General features: G+C 41.5%; 1 protein-coding gene across 1 annotated transcript in view; it reads left to right on the forward strand.

The window, feature by feature from the left end:
* The window catches only part of USO1 (USO1 vesicle transport factor), an 87,632-nt gene extending 85,396 nt beyond the window's left edge, over nt 1-2,236 (forward strand). The window contains 3 exon segments of the mRNA XM_005666762.3: nt 282-399; nt 402-496; nt 1,194-2,236. Of these exon segments, the coding sequence (XP_005666819.2) occupies nt 282-399; nt 402-496; nt 1,194-1,283 (303 nt within the window). The 3' untranslated portion in view covers nt 1,284-2,236.

An 18,009-nucleotide genomic window follows, 5' to 3' on the forward strand; every position in this document is an offset into this window, starting at 1 on the left:
ATGGGTTTGATCCCTGGCCTGGGAACTTCCACATGCCATAGGCATAGCCAAAAACAAAAGAAAACAACCAACAAATAACCTTCTTTGATGTATAGCTTAACATAAATCCTCATGTTACTAGATGAATGTGTATTTTAAACCTCCTGTATCCCCAACCCCTAACCCCAAACTCCTCAGATGGGACAAGTACAGTGATTTATCATAGAAAGAATGTATTTGATAAAACCCTAGGAGAGTGAATACTAATTTTGGATTAGTGATTTTCACCTTCCTTTTCCTAGAATGAAATTAAAGCTCTGTCTGAAGAAAGAACTGCTATTAAAGAGCAGCTGGATGCATCTAACAGTACCATTGCCATTTTACAAAATGAGAAAAACAAGCTCGAGGTGGACATTACAGATTCAAAAAAGAACAAGACGATCTTTTGGTGCTGTTGGCTGATCAGGATCAGAAAATATTTTCATTAAAGAATAAACTCAAGGAACTTGGTCATCCAGTAAGATTGCAGTGTTTCCAAAAATGATTTCTTTTGTGTTTCTTTATGATATGTTTTTTAAGGATTGTACTGTGGTGTGGAGGTGTTGTGCCTGTGTATCACTCAGTGTGTGGGTATGTGAATGTGGTATTGTCCACTGCTTTCATGGTACTCAGTGAAATGACTTAAGTGTAGTTTCCAGCATTTATTAACTATTCTCATTTGGACTCTGAGCCTAGAAAGTGAATTGATTTGATTTCTCCTGTGGTAATAAGAATCTCACCATCCAAATGTGCTGTCCTCTTTGGTCATATTGGTTCAGGTGCACGTGTAGAGAGGTATAGTCATCTGTCAGCAGGTTAACCTATGAATCTCATCTCATATTCAAAATAACAGGGAGTCATGAGTAGTAAATGAAGGAAATCAGGAGTTCCCTGGTGGCTCAGCAGATTAAGGATCCGGTGTTTTCACTGCTGTGGCACAGGTTCAGTCCCTGGCCGGAAAACTTCGTGTGCTGTGGGCATGCCCCACCAGGGCCCCCACCAAAAAAAAAAAAAAAAGTTCATAAAATAAATGAATCAAGAAAATCAGGTGCCCTGTAATCCACTATAATTGCTGGAGTAAATAATTTACTAACAGATCAATCATTTTGTATTATCATGTGTTGAATATGAAGTGAACAAATCTTCATAATGTTAAATGTGTGTTCTCTCTTTAGGTTGAAGAAGAGGATGAACTTGAATCTGGAGACCAAGATGATGAGGATGATGAAGATGAAGATGATGGCAAGGAACAGGGTCATATCTAGCTTTAAAATCTTTGGGAATGATAAGAAATTATATTGTATCTTTGAAGATGGAGTCTTAAGACAGTGCTTTGGTTTGCCTCCACAGAAAATAAAGATTTAGAAACCAGGTGGAAAACATTCACTAATAAGACTATTGATGTATTTTTTAAATGATGCCACCCATGTTGCTAATTCTTTTAATCTAACTTTATGTAGAACACATATCTCTTATTGAAATTTATTTGAACTGTCCCAAAATATAATTTGCAAAGAGCTACAGACACCAAAAATGTAACATTTTGAGGCACTTGGTGGCAATGCTATTTGCCTTAGTTCATTGGTTGTGTATAGAAGTTCTGTATTTGTCTGCTATTTTTACTTTTCAGAATTTGTGTCTTTAAATACTAACACATTTGATTTAATGTGTGTTGGAATCATTGTTTCTAAATTCAATATTGAGTTCTTAGCTAATGATTTCCTTTTAAAGAAATGGATTTCCTTAAAGGCAAGAGAGCAAGGTCTCGGAGTAGTATATCCTTAGCCCTTCAGCCAGTGTGACTCCTGCAAGAGCAGCATAGGACAGTGTAGGATGAGTGCCTTGACCCTGGATATGGCTGCATTCGGTACCTCAGTGAAGAAACGAAGGATGCTGGCCCACAGTGAGGAGGCAGGCATTTCTGAGAAACATTTGCAACAGTGTATTAGCATGTGTTTGGTTTGGGGTTTATTTTAAGCTAAACATGAAAACAAATTATAACTTAACAGCTCATGCAACACAGATTTAGTATTATTGTTTGATTATTATAGAACACATTATGTTCCTAGTTTTAAAAAGACCCAAACTATGGTTTATATAATTTATTGGCATTTTTGCTGAATAGGTTTAAGTCAGGTAATAGATTTTTAAAAAGCAATGAAGCATTGTGTCAAAATTTAATGTTTTCGTAATAAAAATAGATACTATGTTCACGTAATCTCTGGTCATGATTCTCTTTTTTAAGTTTTGAGAGTAGTATTTTATTGGTACAAGATGAGGCAGGGGTAAGTAGTGAGAGGAGTCTTTCTCTTACTAAAACTGGATGGTAACATCAACCTTATCATTAAAAAAAATTTTTGGAGTTCCCGTCATGGTTCAGCAGTTAATGAACCCTACTCATATCCATGAGGACGCGGGTTCAATCTCTGGCCTTGCTCAGTGGGTTAAGGATCCAGCGTTGCTGTAGCTGTGGTGAAGGCTGGCAGCTGCAGCTCCGATTCGACCCCTAGCCTGGGAACCTCCATATACCGCAGTGTGGCCCTAAAAAGACAAAAAAAAATTTTTTTAATAATAAAAGCAATCTTGTTTAAAGCTAATAATTAGGATTCCATAAGATTCAAGGTGGCTAATTGCAGCAAAAGCAGAAGAGGTTGGAAAAGGGTTTGGATGTTTCTAAACATTGGAGTTCTAAAGCGATGAAATTCTTCACCATGATTTCCCTTAAAGAAGGACACTTGCTTAAAGATATGGCAGTAAGAGCTGGGGCGTAATATATCTATCATCTGCCTCCTGGCTCCAGGAATAGTTTGAGCAGTCCATGAAAGGCCACAAACTTCTTTTTTTTTTAATGGCTGCACCTGCAGCATATGGACGTTCCTAGGCTAGGGGTTGAATCCAAACCAAGCTGCTACTTGCATTGCAGCTGCAGCAACGCTGGACCCTTTAACCCACTGTGCCAGGCTGGGGACCAAACCCACATCTCTGCAGGGACCCAAGCTGCTGCAGTTGGATTCTTATCTCACCGTGCCATGGTGGGAACTCCGAGGCCAGAAACTTTTGAAAGAACTATCTTCATATGTCTTAAAAGGGAAGATGGCCATGTGTTAGAGTATCTGTGACCACTTCACCTCGGCCCTGCCCTCTCCCACTGCTGCCACTGTCATCCTGAGATGGCATCTACCATCAAAGAATCACGTGATCATTACTGGACCAGCTCAGACGTGTGAAATTTTCCTAAGGTTGATACCACATCGTGAACAACTGGCTAATTTCATTTCGGACTGATGTTGTAAGAATAAAGAAAAATGGCTCAGGAGAAATAATACGACTTCCAGAAATAATGGAATACCAAAGCTCTTCAGAAAGAAACCACTGGAGAATCAGGGCAAGTTTGCCAAAGCTCAGTCACTTGGGCTGGCTTGGAGTAGAGAAGACACCGGAAGCCTCGTAGCTGCACGGTCCAGCCTGGAGCCCAAATGGACATCCTCCTAACAGCCATGGTTTTTAGATGTTTCTTTCGTTTTTTTCCTGGATTTTACTAGGCCTCCTAAACTAGTCTCTGAACCTGAAGTTGGTTGTTGCCTCTGCATGCCATTCTCACTCTTCACTGCAGTAAACTTTGTAAAATGCAAATATGAGCCAAAGAGATTGCAGTTGCCTGCTTGTTTGGAGTCCTCAGCCAGGTAGATGAGACTCTTTGTGCTCTACCACTCTCATGTGTCTCTCTTCAAGTGTATTTTAGAACCGTAAAACGTATTTGCCATCATGGCACGTATCCTGCTCTTTCGTTTCTCTTGTTGCTTTCGCAAGTGTTTTTTGCTCCACCCGTTGGTGTCAGCTGTCACAGCAAAGGCTGTTTCCTTGTATTGAGAGCTACAACAGTGGGGCAGTCATAAAGCACAAAACATGCTTGTCCTTATTCAAAGTATTATTCAAGTATAGTTTACATGTTTGAAAGAAAAGAATAATCACCCAAAGTAACTACCAAAGGTAAAGTAACAGCTCACATTTGAAGGCTTAAGTTACTAGAAAGAAATTATGTTGATAGAAAATCAAGCACTTGTTTCAAAGTTTTATTGCTGCCAGGTAAGGGCCTCAATGGCCATCAGAATCAAAGTCTGTACTGTTATAGCAAACCGTATTAATTCATTCACTGCGTGTTTACGGAGAGTGTAATGTGCTGAGCACTGCTGTAGTCACTGGGGTATAAATGAGACCAGGTCCCTTCCCCATACAACTTATACTCTGGAGGAGTGAACAGTGATAAACAAGTACCTGTGACATAAAACAATGTCAAATGCTTCGTAGCTTCTGGAAACAAACATTTTATTTTGAGTTTGATGGGGTGCCAGAGGAGTGATTAGATCTGATTTGTGTTCATGGATGACTTTCTCCACTGTGCTGAGAATTGTCTTTGGGAGGAGGCCAAGAGAGAAAGCCAGGGGACTAGGTTGGAAGCTGTTGCTCTCGTGGAAGCAAAAGCAGGTGCAGGTCAGACCACACTGTAGGGTGAAGTATCGGGGATGTATTTCACAGGTAGAGCTGAGAGGACTGAATGAATTGCATGTGTCTGGGGAGTAGGGGAGCAAGTCAAGTGTAACTCCTGGGGAGGCAGGAGGAGCAGGATCACGGTGGGATCTAGTGTTGTGTGTTAGTCTTGCTAAATCTGAGACCCAAGTAGATACGTTTATATAAATAGGTACATGTTCAGTAGGCAATTTGAAGCTTCTTAGGGCTGGAAAAATGGTACATAGATGGAATTTTTTTTTTTTTTTTTTGTCTTTTTGCCTTTTCTGGGGCCGCCCCCGTGGCATATGGAGGTTCCCAGGCTAGGGGTCTAATCAGAGCTATAGCTACCAGCCTATACCACAGCAACTCGGGATCCGAGCCACATCTGCAACCTAAACCACAGCTCATGGCAACGCCGGATCCTTAACCTCATGGTTCCTAGTTGGATTCATTAACCACTGAGCCACAACGGGAACTCCGATACGATAGATGGAATTTAAGACCACAAAATCTTACAGGGAGTGAGTGTAGAGAGGGCAGCCAAGAACTGAGCCTTTTTGAGTTTTGGCATTAACGGGAAAACTGAGCAAGCTATGGCCTTTATACTGATTTTGGAAAATTAAGACAATTCTTTTCAAACTGCTTTAATTAAACACATTATTCTATTAATGAAGACTAGTTTGGAGTTCCCCTTGTGGCACAGTGGAAATGAATCAGTCTAGGAGCCATGAGGTTGCGGGTTCCATCCCTGGCCTTGCTCAATGGATTAAGGATCCGGCGTTGCCATGAGCAGTGGTGTAGGCCAGCAGCTGTAGCTCTGATTAGACCCCTAGCCTGGGAACCTCATATGCCACAAGTGTGGCCCTAAAAAAAGGGCAAAAAAAAAAAAAATGAAGACTAGTTCTTTACTAGTGAACCCAATTAAACTGTGGGTTTGGGGTTTTTTGTTGTTGTTGTTGTTTTTTGTTTGTTTGAGAAATCTACCCTCCTCACCAAATAGAAGATATGTGTCTTAAGAAAATAATTTACATTATCCTTTGAAAGGTTTTATTTTAATGCAAGTTATTTTTATCAAATTGTCCCTTTCGTGGATGAGCGATTGCTTCCCTTCCAAAAACTAAAGAGGAGTTATTCTTGCATTTTTTTTTTATGTCTCCAACTCAGAAACTTTAGAATTTTCTATAACCTTTCAAAATGAAAATTAAAATGTTTCCAGAGGGAAAAGCATTAAAATATGACACATAGCTGTCTTAAATGTGGTTTCCCTTCCTGCAGATAAACTCGTTTTGTCTAGACATAGGTTTTTCCATATTCACTCTAAGCAGCTGTTACTAGCTATCTTAATTTGAAAAAGCTTCACGCATCGACCTTGCTACAATTACATATTACTTTTAATTTTGCTCATTACAAAAACATGAGACCACTTTGTAATTATATTTTTTCATTTACGAGAATGTAGACCCCTGAGTTCTGATAGCTGGTTTGCTAGTCGTTTTTCAGCTCTGGCTTTTAATTCTAGATTTATTTAAATGTATTATTCTCTTGGAGTTCCCGTCGTGGCGCAGTGGTTAACGAATCCGACTAGGAACCATGAGGTTGCGGGTTCGGTCCCTGCCCTTGCTCAGTGGGTTAACGATCTGGCGTTGCCGTGAGCTGTGGTGTAGGTTGCAGACGCGGCTCGGATCCCGCGTTGCTGTGGCTCTGGTGTAGGCTGGTGGCTGCAGCTCCAATTTGACCCCTAGCCTGGGAACGTCCATATGCCGCGGGAGCGGCCCAAGAAATAGCAACAACAACAACAACAACAAAAAGACAAAAGACCAAAAAAAAAAAAAAAATGATTTAATGTATTATTCTCTGGACCTAGTGGAATATCTATTGGAGTAGAGCTCACCATTTTGTGACTCTTAAGTTCTTTCATCTCTCTGTGACTTTTCATGCTCCTAATAACCCTGTGAAATGACTTGTTGCCTAGTCCCAGGGAGAAGGTGATAAACTAGTTGCCATGGTGGACATGGAGTAGACTTTCTGATTCTCTTTTACCTTCATGTTCTTGACCCCAAATGAGATTGTGTAAGTAAAGCCTATGAAACAAAAAAGGGAGTGAGCTGGAGTTCCCATTGTGGCTCAGTGGTATTGAACCCAACTAGTATCCTTGAGAACACGGGTTTGATCCCTGGCCTTGCTCTGTGGGTTAAGATTCCTGTGACCTGTGGTGTAGGTCAAAGATGCGGCTCGGATCCTGCGTTGCTATGGCTGTGGTGTAGGTGGGCAGCTGCAGCTCTGATTCAACCCCTAGCCTGGAAATTTCCACATGCTTCAGGCGTGGCCCTAAAAAAGAAGAAGAAGAAAAGAAAAAAAAAACCTAAGGTGAGCTGAATAGAAGCTTAAGGGTTACCTAGGGTCCCCTAGTGCATTACAGATTATCACAGATGGAGTGTGTAAAATAATACTTTCATTATCTCCAAAGCCTTTGGGTCAGGAGTCAGGACACAGGCTAACTAGGTCCTCTGCTTTTAGTCATAAAGCTGCAGTCAAAGTGGCAGCCAGAGTGTTTTCTCATCTGCATGCTCAACTAGGGGAGAATCAGCTTCCAAAACTCATTCGGGTTGTTGGTAGAATTCATGTCCTTATAGTTGTAGAACTGAGGGCTTCGGTTTCTTGCAGGCAGTTGGTTAAAGTCTGTCCTTGGCAATGAGGGGTCTCCCCTAGTTCCTTGCCTCATGGGCTCCCTCAGAATGTGTGCTGAATTCATTAAGCCAGCAAGGGGAAGATCTGGCCCAGTCAGCTGGCAAGACAGTCTTACCTAAAACAGTATAATCATAGGAGTGACATCCATCACCTTGCCATAGACCACTGGTTAGAAGCGAGTCAGGAATTACACAGAGGCATGACTGTTAGGCAGTTGGACGTTGTGAGATGCTGCATACTTGAAACCTAATTCTCACTGTGTCAGAAGTTTTCAAAATAAAATGTGTGTGTTGGAGTTTCCATTGTGCTTCAGTGGGTAAAGAACCCAAAATAATGTCCATGAGGATGCGGTTTCAATCCCTGGCCTCACTCGGTAGGTTAAGGACCCCATGTTGCCCCAAGTTGCAGCTCAGGTCATAGCTGTGGCTTGGTCCAGCTTTGCTCTGGCTGTGGTGGAAGCTGGCAGTGGCAGCTCTGATTTGACCCCTAGCCTAGGAACTTCCATATGATACAGGTGTGGCCATAAAAAAAAAAAAAAAAAAAAAAAAAAAAAGACTCCAACTAGGATCAGTGAGCAATGAATAGAGCCATAGGAAAATAGATTTCATCCCAATACATACAACAGAAATTTGGAATAGTAAAAACGGTCCAAGATTAGAAAGGAGACATGAGGGGAGTTTCCGTCTTGGCATAGCAGAAACAAATCCGACTAGTATCCATGAGGTTTCGGGTTCAAGCCCTGGCCTTGCTCAGTGGATTAAGGATCTGGTGTTGCCATGAGCTGTGGTGTAGGTTGCAGGCGCGGCTCGGATGTGGCGTTGCTGTGGCTGTGGCATAGACACAGACCCCTAGCCTGGGAACCTCCATATGCCATGGGTGTAGCCCTCAAAAGACAAAAAATAAAAAATAAAAATAAAAAAATAAGAAAGGAGACATGAGGAAGGAAAGGGAACTAAGTAGGTACTAAGTAGCATACATACCATATGGGTGATTTATATTTTGCTGCATAGTAAATTACCCCTAAACACAATGGCTTAAAACAACTCACACTTGGAGTTCCCTCGTGGCTCAGCAGGACTACTTGGGGTCAGATTCCAGCTGTACCACCTTTGTGTGGTAAACCCTAGGCCAGTCCCCTGTGTGCCTCAAGTTCATTACCTGTAAAATGAGATCGTGGTCGTGCCTTAGATTCATAGGAAGGTTGTGGGGATTAGGTGAGTTACTAACATTTAGTATATGTCAAGGTGTTCAAACAATGCCTGTGAATGCTCAACTGATGGTACATATAGGAAGTGTTTAGTAAGTTTTAACTAGTATTCTTTGCTCACAGAGTTTCGAGAATTAACCATGTGAATAGGCATGAAAGTGTTTCATAGAAAATACTGGTCTGATGTGGGGACTCAGGAATTGGCAGTATAGTTTTTTCTGTGGCTATGTAATTAGGCTTAACCAGGCTTGGCACGTTCAGGGAGCAATAAACATTTTCTTCTGGAAGCCTGTCCAGCTCACAGTAACCCCCACAACTGCCTGCTTTCGGTGGGCCTGGGACTACGGGCTATGTCTGTAGCTTGAGAATTGTAGATACAAAAGCTGACATTTGGCCTTGCTTCCAGTATGATTAAGTACTTGACATGTCAAATTCAGGACAAACAAAGCTTTGCACTGAGATAAACCAAAAAACTTGGAGTCATTCTGACTGGTTCTGATCTCCAATAATAAAGCCTTGAACATTTCCTGTAAACTCAGACTTCCTAACAAAAATAACTTTATCCCTAATTTTTGCTACGCTGATACCTAAAGATACATGGTCAGCTTTGTGAAACTGATAGTCATATGGGGAATTTGCTGTTTTCCTGCCATGAGCAGAGGAGTATAACTGTCATAACCCTGGTGATTTGAGGGGTTTTTTTCCTTTAAATATTTGGGGATTTTTTCCTTTAAATATTTGGGGATTTTTGTCAGTTTGTTTTTATTTATTTTGTTTTTGTTTTTTGTCTTTTTTACAGATGCATCTGTGGCATATAGAAGTTCCCAGGCTAGTGGTCAAATCAGAGCTGCAGCTGCTGGCCAGAGCCACAGCAATGTGGGATCTGAGCCACATCTGAGACCTACTCCACTCTCGGGGTAATGTCAGATCCTTACCCACCGAGTGAAGCCAGGGATGAAACTTGCATCCTCATGGGTGCCAGTCGGATTCTTAACCCACTGAGCCACAACAGGAACTCCCAATACCTGTGTGGTTTTTTGTTTTAATTCAGGAGGCCTGTTCCCTTGTACTCTTTGCAAGTTAACTTCATCTTTCCTTGTCTAAATGTTTTCTGTCTTGACCGCAGTAGTTGATTCGACTAGGGGTTGCACCTTTGACCCAAGATGGGCCGGATTCTCTACTCCAGGAATTTGTATTTGTATTCTTGTTCATCTTCTTAAACTGGGAAGAAGTGAACTGGAGGGCTGTGGAGTAGCTGTCTGCACCAGATATGGAACAGAGAGGAATGAAGCAGAGGCCAGGTGGGGGGAATGAAACAGTGGTTGGAGGACAACCCTAAGCCCAGTACCCACCGAGCCTCCATCCTGTCACACTTTTATTTTTTTATTTTTATTTTTTTTGTCTTTTTGCCATATCTTGGGCTGCTCCCATGGCATATGGAGATTCCCAGGCTAGGGGTTGAATCGGAGCTGTAGCTGCTGGCCTGCGCCAGAGCCACAGCAACTCAGGATACGAGCCGCGTCTGCAACCTACACCACAGCTCATGGCAACGCCGGATCCTTAACCCACTGAGCAAGGCCAGGGATTGAACCCGTAACCTCATGGTTCCTAGTCGGATTCATTAACCACTGAGCCATGACGGGAATTCCTCACACTCTTATATTCACTTCATAGCACTAGTCACATTCTGCAAAGGTTTGTTTGTGTTTCTACACCTACAAGACTGAATGTAAGCCCAATGAGAGCAGGAAAATTGCCTTGTTCGGCACTGAATCCCAGTGCCTAGATGGATGCTGGCATAGAGAGGGTAGTCTGCCTACATATACTGTCTAGAGAGATAAATTCTATTTACTTGTTTGTATTCAAATTAGAAATGAGAATTCCTGTCCCATTGTTTCAAAGAATTACTGCTTTGAGTAATTACAAATTTAGCAGAACTATGGGCATTAACCAAATAGTAATTGCATGTAATTAATTTTGAAGCCTAAGACTTAAAAAATTATAAAGAACTTGCAATGCATGGAATGGCTTGCTTTATAACATTCCTTCAAGAGGGCAAAGTGCACAGACCATTACATAGAGTGGTCTTGGCTGATTTCTCCCAGCCGTCCTTGGGGTTATAAGTATGACCTTAGGAAAAGAAGAGGGGGCAGCCCTCTTGTCCCTGTCTGCACTAGAGAAGCCAAGGGCTGGGAGTTCCTGTCGTGGCTCAATGGTTAACGAATCCACTGGGAACCATGAGGTTGCAGGTTTGATCCCTGGCCTTGCTCAGTGGGTTAAGGATCCAGTGTTGCCGTGAGCTGTGGTGTAGGTCCCAGACGTGGCTTGGATCTGGTGTCACTGTGGCTGTGGGGTAGGCTGAGGCTACAACTCCAGTAGACACCCAGCCTGGGAACCTCCATATGCCACAGGTGCAGCCCTAGAAGACAAAAAGACAAAAAGAAAAAGAAAAGAAAAAAAAATCCAAGGGCTTATGTATATAATTGCTTGGTTTTATGTGTGACTTATATGGAATATTCATTATCCAAAGGAAGTTTCTTTCAAGGGCCTATTCTTCCAAAATGTTCAAGGTGTTTCAATGTTTGTAAGTAACTAATTGCATTAATTTTTGTGCAATTAATAATAATGGACTGGGGTTCCCTCATGGCTTAGACAAGTAAGGACCCGGTGTTGTCACTGCTGTGGCTCAGGTTACATACAGCTGTGGCACAGATTTAATCTCTGGCCTGGAAACTTCCACATGCTGCAGATGCAGCCAAAAATGAAATAAATAATAATAAGGGGCTAAACGTCTTCTAGTATCATCCACCAAGTGCATGTTCATGATAAATCTATTTTGGTAATAGTATTTTTCTCTGGTTAGGTATTTAATCTTTGTTAATACAGAGATAATTTCCCGTCTTAGTTAAGGAGTAGCATGGATCCATATGGTTCATTTTTGTTTGCCATCCACTAACTTTACTTTCCTGAGTCAAAAATTTCTCTGTGGGCTAAAATACCATTTAATAAACTTAAGCACTTCTTGACTTTTTAAAGCAAAATTAGTGATTATATCCATTTGTACTCAGTTTCCTTCTTTTTGAGTTTTTAAGTTTTCTGTGTGTGTGTGTGTGAATGATACGTTGGAAACAAAGCATTATGTGGCAGGACTTTGACTATTTTATAAGCCCTTCTGATCTATATTTAACTTTACAGAAGGTCTAATATAACAGTGACTCCTGAAGGCACAGAGCATGGGACGACACAGCTGTTCCTATCTTCACTACAAAACCCAGGCTCTCTGGCTAAATGGCTCCACTGTATTTATGTTTATTTGGCAAAGAAACATTTACTTGAAATCCTCTTTTATGAATTTTCTATTAAGCTGTGCTCTCCACACTTTCTTTATTCTTCCTGACTTTTATTTGCTTTACATTAGTATGATAATGACAACTCCTGGGGTAATTGTATATACTCTTTTTCTTTTTTTTAAGAATGGAGGTTACTTTTGTTCAAATTGATTTGACAGCATTCTCAGAGGTGATTAGTGGAGTCTTGAAAGAAAATGGCCCCACTGTTTGTCACTGTTTTGGAAAGTTTTACTACTATTTATCACCTAATGATTGAATCCTCTTGCAATTAAAATGAATCTTTGTTATTCTTTGCATTTAAAAAAAGAGAACTTTGGGAGGTCTTGTGGCTCAGCAGTAATGAACCCAACTAGTATCCATGAGGATGTGGGTTTGATCCCTGACCTCGCTCAGTGGGTTAAGGATCCAACCTTGTGGTATAGGTTGCAGACACAGCTCAGATCCCGCGTTGCTGTGGCTGTGGCTGTGGCATAGGCTGGCAGCTGCAGCTCCAATTGGACCCCTAGCCTGGGAACTTCCATATGCCTCGGGTGCTGCCCTTAAAAAAAAAAAAAGAGAGAACTCTGAAAGTTTTGGACTTTTGGTCTCTGTTTTCTATCTTTCCTACTTTGTATAATTGAATTTGCCCAAACCGATTAAATAATATTATAATATAGTCAAATTATGAGAGAATTGTAAGTCTGCATGAATAAAAACTTGTATTCATTGTCAAAAGGGTATTAGAATAGAAAGACCTTGGCAGACTGTTGTGTTTTAGAAATCTGTACACTGAACTCTATCCTTGTTATTAAATAATTAAGGATGGGGAAGGCTTATCTATTCAGCATTTATTACTGCATCAGTCTCACCAATTATTTACTATGTCTAAATGATGGTAAATTTTTTAAAGGCTTGAAATAGAAATGTTTCCTGTTGAGCACAAGCACAGAAGCTGAGCCTGCTGTTAATGGCCTGCTTATCCAATTGCCTTTAATGGAGATAAAATAACCATTAGGATCTTTTCCAAGCCCTTGAGTATTAGATGAAAATTTTGCAATTAGTGCAGCAAGAGTTTTTGGTTTTGAAGTCCCTGCAGCCATAAGTTTGACATTAAGCAACTGATTAGTTTCTCAGTGGTAGATTAGATGATTTCCGTGTTTATTACAACCACATGAAATTTTTGCTTTTTGTTTTTTGGTTTTTTGTCTTTTTAGGGCTGCATCTGTGGCATATGGAGGTTCCCAGGCTAGGGGTCCAATCAGAGCTACATCTGCCGACCTATACCATAGCCACAGCAACGCGGGATCCGAACTGCATCTGCAACCTACACCACAGCTCATGGCAACTCTGGGATCCTTAACCCACTGAGCAAGGCCAGGAATCAAACTGGCAACCTCATGATTCCTAGTAGGATTCGTTTGCACTGTGCCACGACGGGAACTCCCGTTGTTCTTATTTTTTAGCAGATCTTCATTATTCACGGTCTTTTTGATGACTTGCTTTAGCCAGAATTGGCTTTATATGACAACTTGGTATCCTGGGTTGAGATAGTGAGATTGCATTTTGCTCAGTGGGAAAGTGTATCCCACTTGATTAGTGATGTCTGCCATGGAAAGATAGTGGATGCTAGTGATGGGCTGTGCATCTGACATCAAGTTAGCACAAGTGAAGCTTTTAGACAAACTTTGACAGCCATTGAATTACCCTTAGTGTATGGAATTAGAAATTACTCTCTTAGGTTTAGTGAATGGGCTCTGCCAATTTAACTGACAAGAGACAGGTTAATAGGAGAAAAGGAATATAAATTTATTAATTTTTATGGTTCCAGGAGTTCACAGAAAAGTTAATGTTCAGAAGAGAGTTCCTGTTGTGGCTCACTGTGTTAAAAACCCAGCGTAGTGTCCACGAGGATGCAGGTTCAATTCCTGGGCCCACTCAGTGGGTTAAGGACCCGTCATTGCCGTGAGCTGTGGTGTAGGTCCCAGATGCGTCTCTGATCTGGCGTTGCTGTGAGCTGTGGTGTAGGCCGGCAGGTACAGCTCCAATTCTACTGCTGGCCCAGGAACTTCCATATGTCGCGGGTGTGGCCCTAAAAAGGTAAAAAAAAAAAGGAGCAGCCAGACTTGGGGACTTATATACCAAAGGGGGATTTGATGTTCAAAGGACAACAAATTATGAAGTGACTAGAAAATTTACGGGAGAACTAACAGAAGATCAGGGTCATGTTAGTAGTCTGTTTGTGCAAGCTCAGTGTTGACTCCCATTCTCTGATGATAAGCATGTTATTCTCTTCCTGGTGCAGTGGGGGGACAGCTTCCTAAAAGGAACTTTATAGTCTGCTTTCAGGCAGATAAGGGAAACGCAGGGAACTTTCCTGTAATTGTTAATTATCAGTTGCCTTCAGCTCAAAATAATCCTTGTGCCAAAATAACATATATGGGGATGGAAGATCCTGATCCCCTTCAAATTCTGACCCATTTTTCAGAATAGAAGATTTCAGTGTAAGAAAAAAGGGAAAGTGGAGTTCCCGTCATAGCTCAGCAGTTAACGAACTCGACTAGCATCCATGAGGACGGGGGTTCGATCCCTGGCCTAGCTCAGTGGGTTAAGGATCTGGCGTTGCCGTGAGCTGTGGTGTAGGTCACAGACTCGGCTTGGATCTTGTGTTGCTGTGGCTGTGGCGTAGGCTGGTGGCTCTAGCCCTGATTAGACCCCTAGCCTGGGAACCTCCATACGCCATGGGTGCAGCTCTAAAAAGATGGGGAAAAAAAGTAAAAGTAATTGTTTCCCTAACTTCTTAACTTTGATTTTGAAAGTGTCTTCTCTCAGTGTGCCTCAAAAGTCAGCAAGTCTATAGAGCAAGTGAATTAATTTATATTTCTAAATTTTGTTTTTTAGCACAAGAGCTTTTGTGATGTCTATCTGAACTATAAAAAATTATTCCAAACCACAGAAGGGCCTTATTAAATCTCTCAGGTTGCTCTGTTTTTACCCAGCCGCATGTTTTTCTTCCTTTTCTCCCATTTCTTCATCCCATTCTAGCACATGCTTTGGCGATGACAGCCCTGTCTGAGTGTTTCCTTTTACTGTCTCCTGATTCTTTATTAACACACATGGTTTTCCATTAATACACATGCAGTAAAGTGTAGAAGGTTTCCTGTGGTACCTTCCCATGGCAAGCATGAGAATTTCTATTTCCACTTCCGTTTTTTAACTTTTCTTAATGTTTCTGTGTTATGTCTAAAAATACAATAATACAGTCATTCTGGCACTGCCAGATTCCCCTGTGTCTGCTTCTTTTTGTCTTCTTATTTAATCTTCATGCTTAGTGGTGTGCTGAAGCGGCTTTTTTTTTTTTTTTTTTTTTTTGCTTTTTGTCTTTTCTGGGGAGCCGCAACCACAGCATATGGAGGTTCCCAGGCCAAGGGTCCAATTGGAGCTACAGCTGCAGGCCTACACAGCAGCCATAGCAAAGCAGAATCCGAGCCACCTCTACCACCTACACCACACCCCACGGCAACACCAGATCCTTAACCTACTGAGTGAAGCCAGGGATCGAACCTGCATCCTCATGGATGCTAGTTGAGTTCATTAACCACTGAGTCACGACAAGAACTTGTTCATTTTTTAGGGATTCTGGGATCTAGTTTTTAAACATGACTATTATTAAAATTTGAAATACATAATATAAGTAAATATATTTATACTTCATAATTATGAAATACATAAGTAAATTATATTAAAAACATAGGTAATAAGTACTCTAAACTCAACATTTCCTAAGTATTTTTTCCATATTATTATATATGCTCTTGAAAAAAATTTTTTTTGTCTTTTTTAGGGTCACACCTGTGGCATATGGAGGCTCCCAGGCATACACCACAGCCACAGCAACGCCAGATCCAAGCCTCGTCTGCGACCTACACCACAGCTCACGGCAACACTGGATCCTTAACCCACTGAGTGAGGCCAGGGATTGAACCAGCAACCTCATGTTTCTTAGTCGGATTCATTAACCACTGAGCCACGATGAGAACTCCCTCTTGAAGATTTTTATACCTATTCTTTTATCCATATGAAAGAAACACTATATGTGACGTGCTGCTACATGATTAGTGCTGTCATGGCAAAAAACTGCAAGTCAGAATTTTATCCCCCTAAAGAGCCAGTTGTTAAACATTTGCCAGCACGCCATCGCCCTAACCCCACACAACGCTGCTTGGTCATATGTTCAGGGGTTTTTTTGTTTGTTTTTGTTTTATGGTTTTTGTTTTGTTTTGGGTTTGGGTTTTTTGGCTGAGCCCATAGCATGTAGAATTTCCTGGGCCAGGGATGGAACCAGAGCCACTGCCGTGGCAACACTGGATCCTTAAACCACTGCACCACAAGGGAACTCCATGTTTTTGTTGTTGTTGTTTTTCTTTTTAGGGCTTCCCCTGTGGCATATGGAAGTCGAATATGAGCTAGAGGGTCGAATAGGAGCTGCGGCTGCTGGCCTACACCACAGCCACAGCAATGCCAGATCCAATCCACATCTGCAAACTACACCATAACTCACAGCAATGCCAGATCCTTAACCCACTGAGCGAGGCCAGGGATCAAATCCTCATCCTCCTATGGGAGAAAATAGTTTCAAATGATGCAACTGATAAGGGCTTAATCTCTAGAATATATAAGCAACTTATACAACCCAACAGCAAAAAAACTAATCAATCAATGGAAAAATGGGCAAAAGACCTGAATAGACATTTCTCCAAAGAAGATATACAGATGGCCAACAAACACATGAAAAAATGCTCAACATCGCTGGTTATAAGAGAAATGCAAATCAAAACTACCATGAGATGTCACCTCACACCAGTCAGAATGGCCATCATGAATAAATCCACAAATAACAAGTGCTGGAGGGGCTGTGGAGAAAAGGGAACCCTCCTGCACTGCTGGTGGGAATGTAAACTGGTACAGCCACTATGGAGAACAGTTTGGAGATACCTTAGAAATCTATACATAGAACTTCCATATGACCCTGCAATCCCACTCTTGGGCATCTATCCGGACAAAGCTCTACTTAAAAGAGACACGTGCACCCGCATGTTCATTGCAGCACTATTCACAATAGCCAGGACATGGAAACAACCCAAATGTCCATCGACAGAGGATTGGATTCGGAAGAAGTGGTATATATACACAATGGAATACTACTCAGCCATAAAAAAGGATGACATAATGCCATTTGCAGCAACATGGATGGAACTGGAGAATCTCATCCTGAGTGAAATGAGCCAGAAAGACAAAGACAAATACCATATAATATCACTTATAACTGGAATCTAATATCCAGCACAAATGAACATCTCCTCAGAAAAGAAAATCATGGACTTGGAGAAGAGACTTGTGGTTGCCTGATGGGAGGGGGAGGGAGTGGGAGGGATCGGGAGCTTGGGCTTATCAGACACAACCTAGAATAGATTTACAAGGAGATCCTGCTGAATAGCATTGAGAACTATGTCTAGATACTCATGTTGCAACAGAATAAAGGGTGGGGGAAAATACTGTAATTGCAATGTATACATCTAAGGATAACCTGACCCCCTTGCTGTACAGTGGGAAAATAAAATAAAAAAAAAAATCCTCATCCTCATGGATACTAGTCAGGTTCTTAACCCACTGAGCCACAATAGGAACTCCTCCATATGTTAAATTTTAATAATCAAATCCTCACATTTGCTGTGCTTAACATCATTCTTTCTTTCTTCCAATTTCAAGATTTGGGCAACCAGCTCATAGAAAGTTGCCTAAGGACAAAGTGCTATGCTTTGTCCTTTCAACCTTGCCTATTTTTCTTACTTTTCTTTTTCTTTCTTTCTTTTTTTAAAGGGCCATACCCGTGGCATATGGATGTTCCCAGGCCGAGTTTAATCAAAGCTGCAGCGGCCGGCCTACACCAGAGCCACAGCAAAGCCAGATCTGAGCCACGTCTGCAACCTACACCACAGCTCATAGCAATGCCGGATCCTTAACCCACTGAGTGAGGCCAAGAATCGAATCCACAACCTCATGGCTCCACTGCACCACAGCGGGAACTCCTCAAACTTGTCTAAACAGGATAGTTTTACCTTCTGTTTAGACAACAAAACTTGTCTAGCACAAGATCAAATTCTGTTTCCTCGAGTCAGTGAGCATCCTCCTTTGAGTCAGCTCTAAGTTTTTTCCTTTTATTTGCTGCAGAAAGCACCACCAAGGACTTTGAGTACATCT

The sequence above is a fragment of the Sus scrofa genome, chromosome 8 (assembly GCF_000003025.6).
Source record: "Sus scrofa isolate TJ Tabasco breed Duroc chromosome 8, Sscrofa11.1, whole genome shotgun sequence".
In the NCBI taxonomy this organism is placed as follows: domain Eukaryota; kingdom Metazoa; phylum Chordata; class Mammalia; order Artiodactyla; family Suidae; genus Sus; species Sus scrofa.